The sequence below is a fragment of the Cupressus sempervirens genome, chromosome 2, assembly GCF_028749045.1.
Source record: "Cupressus sempervirens isolate cs-2001-9-10 chromosome 2, ASM2874904v1, whole genome shotgun sequence".
In the NCBI taxonomy this organism is placed as follows: domain Eukaryota; kingdom Viridiplantae; phylum Streptophyta; class Pinopsida; order Cupressales; family Cupressaceae; genus Cupressus; species Cupressus sempervirens.
The window spans coordinates 111,494,296-111,504,581 of NC_143119.1; the positions used below are offsets into that span (position 1 = coordinate 111,494,296).

General features: G+C 37.1%; 1 protein-coding gene across 1 annotated transcript; it reads left to right on the forward strand.

Moving 5' to 3' along the window:
- The first annotated feature begins 8,162 nt into the window (after positions 1-8,162).
- On the forward strand, positions 8,163-8,732 carry LOC149571274 (uncharacterized). The gene has a single exon (XM_089815685.1). The coding sequence runs from the start codon at positions 8,163-8,165 to the stop codon at positions 8,730-8,732; it is 570 nt and encodes a 189-aa protein (XP_089671811.1).
- The last annotated feature ends 1,554 nt before the right edge of the window (positions 8,733-10,286 follow it).

The window sequence follows — 10,286 nt, forward strand, 5'->3', positions numbered from 1 at the left end:
CCCCAATACAGTTGGAACTGAGAGAGATCTAGAAGTAGTAATCCACCTATTAGATTTGAATGTACATACATCAATACAAATAGTGGTTGTCTATGAATTTGGAGGAATGGGTAAAACAACACTCACTAATAAAGTTTATGCCCATATTGACCTCCAAAACTACAAGTATTGCAAAATTCACATGGAACAAAATTGTACCAAAAATGATCTTAAAGTCCTTCAAGAATAGGTCTGGAATGGATTGTTCCACAAGAATGTGAAATTGGCAGACTATCACCAAGGTCAGGGAATGATCTGATCTTTCTTCAAAAAGAATCCTAATCAGCCTGTATTTCTATACATTGACAATGCTCTGAACAGAGTGGATCTGAAACAACTTCTACTTGTAGAATTGGGTAGTTGCCTTCCATCCAAGAGCAAAATACTTCTCACTACCAAAAATCTCTAGGAGACAGACATATTTATTGCATGAAATATCCAACACTCACAATACCCTTTTAGCCCTCTTCCATCACAAGTGCCAAGAGATGTTTTGTTGAAGAATGTTATAGAGTACAATCATGAAAGGAACATAGATGCCCTGCTCAAGCTTTGTGGTGGCATTCCACTTCTGCTGGAGATTATTGGTTCACATCTAGCCATCAATACCAAAAATATGAATAATAATGTAATATTAGAGTTACTTAGAGTAGGGAAGATTATGGAAGAGGAAGATATTAGTGACCAAATTGTTGATTTTGTATACCACAGATTGTTACCCCCTGTCAAAGAGGCATTTCTGGATATCACGTCCCTATTTTGTTATTGGCCAAGTGAAGAAGTGGCTTACATAGTTGGAGAGGAAGAGTTTAGAGCTCTTGAAGATACAACATTTGTCAAGACATCTAAAGATATTGGGGTGATTATTCATGATATTATTCAAGCAAGAGGGAAAAAGATGTCAGAGAAAAATAAAGTCATAAACCTTGAGACTTTATCGAAATGTCTGAAAGATGGAGAGGTACACCATGATATCTCTTGTCAATATCAAGAAAATATAATTTTTGTTTTATATTAAAAGCAATTTAATAAAGATATTATAGCAAAATAGTTCAGAAACAATTTAACTTGTACAACATGTTGTTAACAGCTCATCGAAATGACATATATGGTTCATGTTCATGCAGAATCTCAAAAATTTAAGAAGCATTTTTCTCAATGAAAGATTTGAACACCCTTCAATTGAAATTAATGAACATCATCTGAAGTCTATGAGCACTTCAATGAGGAATTAGATTTAATGCTTTGTGATGTAGATTTATTAAAATAAGCTCTCTTCAAGAGTGCCTTATATTTCTTCTATATATAGATAGAATGTATTTGAATATCTTCAGTTGTATACTAGTTGCAAAATTTATGGCACTAGTAAATTCACATACTCTATCATAGGTCACTGTCAAAACAACTCAAATGAAAATGACACCCGTTAAGGGATTTGGTTGGGAATCATTCTAGGAATATGTTGCCACTAATGCAGATAGTTGTCTCACTGTAGTGGGTTTGTTGGAGTAGATAAACACTACAAATATAATATTGACTATTTGTGGTACATTACAAGGTGAGATATACATTTCCCACATATTTTTTAATGTTGTAGTTTTCTCAATGGTTACCAAGGTGAATATTTTATCAAACATTCTTACTAATTAGAATGATTGTTTTATGTTGGTTCTGATTTTCACATTATTGATATTTATAACTATATCTTAGAAAGGTTAGAAAATTTATTCTATTTTAATCCATAGATCACAAGATAACTTTAGTTGATCTCTTGCATGCTTATCTTTTTCATTTATGTAAATGTCCCATTAGCACAATTTGACTTGTTGTGGAAAATACGTTCTACTTATCAATTGATGGGCTTAAGAGGCTTTCCAATGAATGGTTCATGACACACAACACTTGCTGAAGGTTTTACAATTGGGGTTGCAAGCATAGTGGGTTTAACCATGGAGGAAACTCCATAGTTATGCGCACTCAAGTTGGAGTACTACTAGGATGGGTGACCTCTTGGGAAGTCCTGGTGCTTCACCTCTTTGAGCATCACCTAGATCCAATGAGTGCTAAGTGATCCATTTATTCCTATGTGAGATGGATTTGTGTGTGAATCACTAATCATGATACACGGGTCAATGAGTTTGACTCAAAAGCTACATAGTTAAATCCTAGTAGCAATATCACAATTTGACTTGCTATGGAAAATACTTCCTACTTATAAATTGATAAGCTTAAGGGGCCCTCTAATGAATAGTTCATGAGGCACAACTCTTGGTGAAGGTTTTGCAAGCAGAGTGAGTTTAACCATGGAGGAAACTTTTTAGTTAAGTGCACTCAAGTTGGAGCACTACTAGGATGGGTGACCTCTTGGGAAATCTCAGTGCTTCACCTCTGTGAGCACCATCTAGATCCAATTAGTGCTAAGTGTTTCATTTATTATCATGAGAGATAGATTTGTGTGTGAATCACTACTCATGATACATGGGTCAATGAGTTAGACTCAAAAACTACACAGTCAAACCTGATTGCAATATTGCATGATTTATCTAACTTAAGACCAAGTAAGGTTTTCTATGGATGTTAAGTCACATTATTTAAAATAGGAATAACTTGGAAAACTAAACAGTAATAATGAACCCCAAAAAATTTTTAATAGAGATTTGTCCAGTTGTCCACTACTTAAATTAGTGTGGTCCATAGTTGCTAAAATTTGCAAAGGATTGCAATTTGTTGGTCCTAGGCCTGGGCACAATGTTTTCATATAGAAAGTCTCAGTTTAATTTTCATCGATTAATCCAATATTTTACCTTTTTGAGTAAATTTTTTTTGATGAATAGTCCTTTTCAATTAATAAAATTTACTAAGATTACAATTCACAAAAAAGGGGCCGGGGGATACAGGATCACCCCGCGAATGAGTTCAAACGGTCGAAGCCGGAATAAACAACATGGCCTCAGCCAGAAACTATAAATTATTCATCAAAAAAAACACTTTTAACAAACAACCTCATACCAACAAGGTGGTATTGTACTTGCATATCCTCCCATAACCTGAAATTCATGGTGACTCTTGAAAAAATGTCCTTGGTAGTGCGGATGCCACGTTTAAAGAAACACAGAGCACTGGCACCTTGAGTCTTGGCAAGAGGAGTACCCTGGAAGGCAAACAGGGGAGACCACCAAATTTTCTATTGATTTAAGGACAGCCCATTGTGAAACTCATCACCAGCCCAACAAAGCCAAGGTTTAACAACTTCCTAGGCTTTCCAGATGCTCTTTATAACAAAAGAGCCATGTATGACCACTGGTTCACGCATAGTGAGAAGGGTCTGAAAACCAATCCCCTTCCACGTCGGTCTGTTAGCAGGGAAGCCTGAAGAGATGCAATGCCTAACAAGAATTTTCCAGGCTTCATCTCCAGAAATAGCTCTGATAATCCATTTAGCACAGAGGGCAAGGCCCTGCTTCCGAGTGGAAAGTAGGCCGAGACCCCCAGATTCCCTTGGGAGAAAAAGGAAATCCCAAGCAACTCTATGAAAACCATGATGGTCAGAACCAGAGGCCCAAAGAAAATCTCTGAGCAAATTTTGAAAAAAATATCATTGGAATTTTTGGTCCAAAAAATTAAAGTGTGTTTTTTTCCAAATTTTTGCTAAAAATTTACTCTAACCGTAACCATATTTTTTCCTTATTAGAAGAAAAAACTCTGATGATATACAACCAACAAAGTTAGAAAGTTTTAGCAATATGCATCATCTTCTTACAAATTTTAACAATAAGTGATTATAAAAAAACTCTTCTATGTAAATTTGGTTATAAGCATCAAATTAGTTGTTAATATTTGAAAAAGACCAATGCAGGTAGATTTAAGTAACATGTCAACTATAAGAAAGGAACAAAATTGGAAAGTAATCAACATCCATGCTTATAACAACCAATGGTACAGATAAACTAGAGGCAAACACATAACATTTTGTCTATCCACTAGAGATCAAAATGCACCGATTGTATTCTTTGGCATTTAGTAGTTAAATTGAAAATTAGGAAACAATTGGTGTACATGCTTATGTAGGTTAAGCACCCAACTTGACAAAAAATTAACATAAATCATAAGGAAGGCCAAAACCGATGACATGGAGAGAAGAAATAGTTAAATATGACCATAAGCGAGTAACGAAATGATTTTTTTTAATTCAGTCATCTGATCATAGATGGATAGGATGTAGCAAAAAGGGTGCATACTAAACATTTGTCTAAACTATTGACTAAATATAATCAATGATTGTTGCATATGCCATCAACAGATGTGCAATCAAATTTTATTTCAAGATAAGACATATATTGACATGGGTTTTATATAGCCATGTCATTGAACAACCAATGAAGTTATGAGCTTCCCAAATAAAATGCAAGTATAAGAAGTAAGTTTTGATAATAGCAAAGTTTTGATAAAAAAATAAAGCAAGATCGTATGCATATATTGTATAAATTATGGAGATATTTACAAGAGAGTTTGTATCATTAGTTCAACCTCAAAGGTCTGCATTTGCAAAAAATAATGAATTTGATTTCAACAATGAACATGAATAGCCATTAGTTCAATGATGAATAGTTTTACAGCTGAATGTTTTTGAAATAATTGAAACCAGTTTCACCTACAATACACATGTTAAATCATAAATATTAAAAACTCAATCAGAACAAGATTTATATAGTCTCAAAGGTTAAATGCCTAAAGTGAGCAAGCAGTAGTGCAACAATGTGTTCTAATACAGGGAAAACCTTAGTAATGAATCAAAATACATGATTTGAGGATAGAAGTAAAACATTCTGCATGTTTATTGTGTGAATTTCTTGGTTGCTTGTATCAATCTTCATCTTTGGGAGTACCAGTATCCATTTGTTGGGAGTACCGATATCCATTTGTTGGGGGTACCAGCATACATCTGTGAGGAAATTTTATCGGTAGATGTTGATTCTTTTAATGCGGTCAGATTTCCACAATCCATCATAGTTTGTAAATCAGTTTCTAGATTAGATTGTGTGGAGATTTTTACCATCAACATTTCGAATCACACTACGTGATTCATCATCAAGATGAGAGAGCAAGAGATGTCAAACAAATTTGTGAAACATCATGAGGATGAGAGAGCAAGGATTCACATATCCTTGATCTCTCATGCTCATGATGTTTCACAACTTTGTTTGACATCTCTTGCTCTCTCATCCTGATGATGGATCATGTAGTGTGATTTGAAACGTTGATGGTAAAAATCTCCACACAATCTAATCCAGAGTTTGACATCTCTTGCTCTCTCATCCTGATGATGGATCACGTAGTGTGATTCAAAACATTGATGGTAAAAATCTCCACACAATCTAATCTAGAAACTTATTTACAAAAAAGATGTTGATTCTTTCTTTTCATTTGTTGTGTCATTGAAGATTGTTGTGAATGCAATCCCAGTTACCAGGTCATTTGAATCTGAATCACCAAATTTAGGCAATTCTTTCTTTCTATGGTTCTGCCAAATTTCTAGTTAAAATGATTCTAATCTTAAATTATCTAATAAAATCAATTTTTCATGAGTGTAAACTATGTGACAAACAAACCTTGTTTGATGATGGTTTTCCAGTGCTAGGCCTAGTGAATAATGGATTGGGTGTTTTGCCTACTCCAAATTCTTTCTAGGAAATTTTGGGCCTAATTTATGATGGACTAGGTGTTTTTCCTACTCCAAATTCTACTCCTATATTCTCTCAAATATTTTTCTTTTCCAATTCCCAATTTTACCTGATACACTTTGCTCTCTTTAGGTTCCAAATGACCAGTTTTGGATGGCCTAGTTGCGGCCAACACTCTTTTTTGGGCTACTAATTGTTGTGAAGTATGCCAATATATTGCAACTTGTTCTTGTTAAACCTTATGATAGTTGCATGAGCATTTTTGAAAAGGTGTGTTCTCATTAGTCTTTTGCTTAAGCATTGTTTCTAAATGGTGTAACATTATTTATTTTCTTAATAAGGCTTCGATTTCTTAATATATCAAATTGTGATCTTACATATTAGCTAACTAGGGATGCTACTCTGGTGCATTGAGGAATTGTACATGTACAACTAAAGCGAGAACTACATAGGAATCGCTGAAAATATTATTTTGAAGAGTCCGCGATGATCGGAGGATAGCAATTGCATGCGATCGTGCATGAGGGTTTTGGTAGCTAGTTTAGCTTCCTCTAGGTTGTGCAAACGTGAGGAAATCTTCCCATTTCTCTGCAATCTATTGTGATCTTTTGCAGCCTTGATATTTTGGACAAAATTTTGTTGAGCAGGGTTTGATTACATTGTGGAAATTTTGGGAATCAGTTTTTCTGAGTTTTTTCAATCATCTATATTTCTAAGTTTGTTTGTTGGGCTCTTATGGCCACGAACAGGGTCTCCAGGAGTCTCATTCTTGCTGGAGCCGGTTGTGATGGATCTACTCCTATGGTGGTTCTCAAGAGAAAGAGCCATTTTATGTTAGCGAGCATCAAAAGGTAAATAAGGTTAACGGATGCTTTTCGTGTAGTCAAGATCGGCCTGTGTTGGTTATTCCTCTGGAAGCAGTAATGGAAGATGTGTACTATTTGGCCACACATGCATTGATATGAAAGTTTCTTGGTATCTGAATTTCCCTATCAGCTCTGGAAGCTTGGATTTGTCGTTCATGGCAGGTGGAAGGTGATATGGATATTATGCTGGCTGGTAATAGCTACTTTGTGGTGAATTTCTCTTGCATGTCAAATCAGAATCGGGTCTTTGAGGGAGGCCCATATTTTTATGACCGTGTTGGTCTTTTTTTCAAGCCCTAGCATACGGGGTTCAATTCTGCTGAGGATCTTCCTTCGAGGTTGCCTGTTTGGGTCCCCCTTCCGCAGCTTCCTTTGGAGTTCTGGCATGAGGATATCCTGGGATAGATTGTTGTTGTGCTTAGAAAGCCAACTACTATAGCACATCAATAATTGGACAAAATGGTTATTTCTTATGCCCGTATTTGTGTTGATATTGATTTAAATAATCCTTTGCCAGATTCTATAGAAATTTGCCTAGGTTTCACTTCTTGGATCCAATAGCTAGACTATGAATCTATTCCCTTTCGTTGCCACATTTTTCATGCATATGGGAATTTACAGAATCAATGCCCTCAAGCCTCCAAAGGCAGTGGGACCCCTGCTAGGTTCTCTGGTCCAAGGATGGCTAATGATGGTAAGGGGAATGGTCATAATGTTAGTTCTGGAAAAGGCAATGTTCAGATTGATAGTACAAGAAAAGGGAAAGCACAAATGAATACTTCAAGTCAGGGGCAAGGGACATCTAGTTCTTCTAGTCTTGATTAGGATGGTTTTATCCTGGCTCAAACTCGTGCTATGGGGCTGGGTCAGAAGTGATCTCATCTAGATCGACAAGTGGATTCAGGGTTCAATCGTTTTGAGGTTCTTGACAACATGGTCATAGAAGAAGGTATTCTTGCAGAGGCTCAGTGTGTAGCTATTGGCTCAAAGGGGAGGAGTTCTACTCTTAGTGGCAACCAGGATGTTATAGTTCAGCAGTTTCTAGAGACTTCTATTGGCCCTAAGTCTGGTGCCCTTGTGGTTTCTCCTGCTCCATAGGAAAAGGATGTTCTTTTAGCAGATTTGGTTAAAGATGTGTTTGCTTCTGGTAAAGGTAAGGGATCTTCTCTTGCTTTGGGCCTGATGCAAAGACCATTTAAGAAAGTCTCTTTTACTACTCCTTCAAGAGTTGGTTGAAAGCAGGATTAGGAAAAAATTAAACTTATAGGAGACTTACATGAGATTTACTGGTAGAGTCTGGGGCTATCAGGACCTTGGATGAGAATTTTCCCCACTCTACTCAATGATTATTCTCTCATGGAATGTAAGGGGGTTGAATAGCATCCCCAAGAAAAAAGCTATTCAAGAGCTGGTGGTTGAGCATTCTCCGGATATCCTTTGTATCCAAGAGACCAATCTTTTACTAGACTTCATGTTTAGATGTGCTCCTAACATTTGGTTTCTAGGCTAGTGTCAGTGTGTTGGTGCTTTGGGGAGTTTTGGTGGTCTTTCTATTTGTTGGGATCCAAGGAAAGTAATGCCACTTTACTGGGTCTCTTGCCTCTTGGCTCTTTTAATGGTTGCTTCCTCTCTAGAAACTGGAGAGCTAATTCTTGTTACTAATGTGTATGCTCCTATTGATCTCCTTGGAAAGATTAAGCTCTGGGATTATATTAGGCATGTTAGAAGATGTCATCCTTTCTTACCTTGGATTGTGGTTGGAGACTTTAACTCTATTCTCAGTCTGGAGGAGAAGAGGGTTGGGCTGGCCCGCTTGGGTCCTTCTTCTAAGCTTCTTCGACAAAATATTGATCTTTTATATGTCTCTTATGTCAAACCTCATAATGGGCTCTTCACTTGCAACAATCAAAAGGCTGGTAATGATGCTATCTCAGAACGCTTGGACAGGTTCCTTGTTTCTTGTTTTTGGAACTCTGGATCTCTTTCGCTCTCTTCTAAAATTCTTGATTGGAAAGGTTCTGACCACTGGCCTATTAAGCTCACAACTAGTTATGTTGTTGTCCCCAAGAAGCCTCCCTTTAAGTTTCAGCTGATGTGGCTTCGAGACTCTTCTCTTCATGACTTAATGGCTCACTGGTGGAGATAAGGAGGCCCTGCCTATGGCACTGTTATCTTCTCCTTCTCCAAAAAACTTCAATATGTTAAAAGAAAGCTGAAGCATTGTTATAGGAATTGCTTTGGTAATCTCTATATTATGAAGAAGAGGGCTCAAGATCATCTTGGTGTTATTACCAGGTAGATTCAGGATCTGGGTTTTTCAAAAGCTCTTGGAATTGCAAAATCCCAAGCTTCTGTTAATTTAGCTGAGTGGGATCTTAGTTCGAGTTGACTAGCTTTAGGAAGGGGACAAGAACACTGCATTTTTCCATAAATATGTGCAGGCTCGATGTAACAGGAGTTACATTTCTTCTCTGGTTACTTCTAATGGAACGTGTCTAACTTCTTCTCAAGCTGTTTCCAGGGAAGCTATCCAGTTTTACTCTACTCTCTTTTCAGATGATTTACCTCCAACAGAGATTGAGGAGAATACTATCTTGTCTTGTATTCCCTCTATTGTGAATAGTGAGATGAATGATTCTCTTATGAGACCAATTAGTATGTCTGACTTGGAAGGGGTGGTCTTTGGCTTGCGAAAGGGCAAACCTCCGGGGCCGAATGGCTTCCCTGTTGAATTCTTTCAGGAATTTTGGGATATTATCAATCATGACCTTTTGGATGTGGTTCAGGAGTCCTTTTCCAACAAAGAAATGCTTTAGGCATTGAATGCTACTTTGTTAGTCCTTATTCTGAAGAAGGAAGAGGCTAATCAGCTAGACTTTTTTAGGCCCATTACTCTTTGTAATGTGGTCTATAAAATCATCACTAAGCTCCTAGCAGAGAGGCTTAAAGTTTCCCTTCCTATGGTTATCTCTAAGGAACAAGGGGGTTTTGTGGTAGGAAAACAAATTTTGGATGGGGTGGTTATTGCTTTTGAAGCTATTCACTCTATGTGTACTTCCAAGGAACGTGCTATGTTTATTAAGCTTGTTATGGCTAAGGCTTATGACAGAGTCAATTGGGATTTCTTGCAAAAAGTTCTTCTAGCTTTTGGCTTCAGTCAAGACTGGGTTAGATGGGTTCTTAGTTGTGTTACTACTCCTTCCTTCTCGATCCTTCTTAATGGTGAACCGACGGAGCTTTTTGGAGCTTCTAGAGGCCTTTGTTAGGGGGATCCCATCTCTCCTTATTTGTTTATCATTATGGTTGAGGGACTTGGTAGACTTATCAAGTTTCATGTTTCCCAAAATTTGATTCAAGGATGGAAATGGGGAAATGGTTTGCCTACTCTTTCTCACCTCCAATTTGTTGATGATACTGCTCTTGCTAGGAGAGCTTGGATTCGGGAAGCTAAAGCCCTTAGGCTCACCTTGGATACTTATTTGGTTGTCTCTGGGCAGAAAATTAATGACCACAAGTCCTCTATTTTTTTCTTCAACACTCTTGAGTTGATCCAACGGAGGATTGCTAATATCCTGAGATTTCAAATTGCGTCTCTCCCTTTGACTTACTTGGGGGTCCCTATTGTGGTGGGTAGATAGCCTATACTTTTTTGGAAAAGCTTGCTTGACAAACTTCAATAAAGGGTCAATCATTGGACTCA

What these genes read in the sequence shown, in the direction of transcription:
- LOC149571274 (XM_089815685.1), top strand. Translation starts at nt 8,163, where the DNA reads ATGCCACTTTACTGGGTCTCTTGCCTCTTGGCTCTTTTAATGGTTGCT.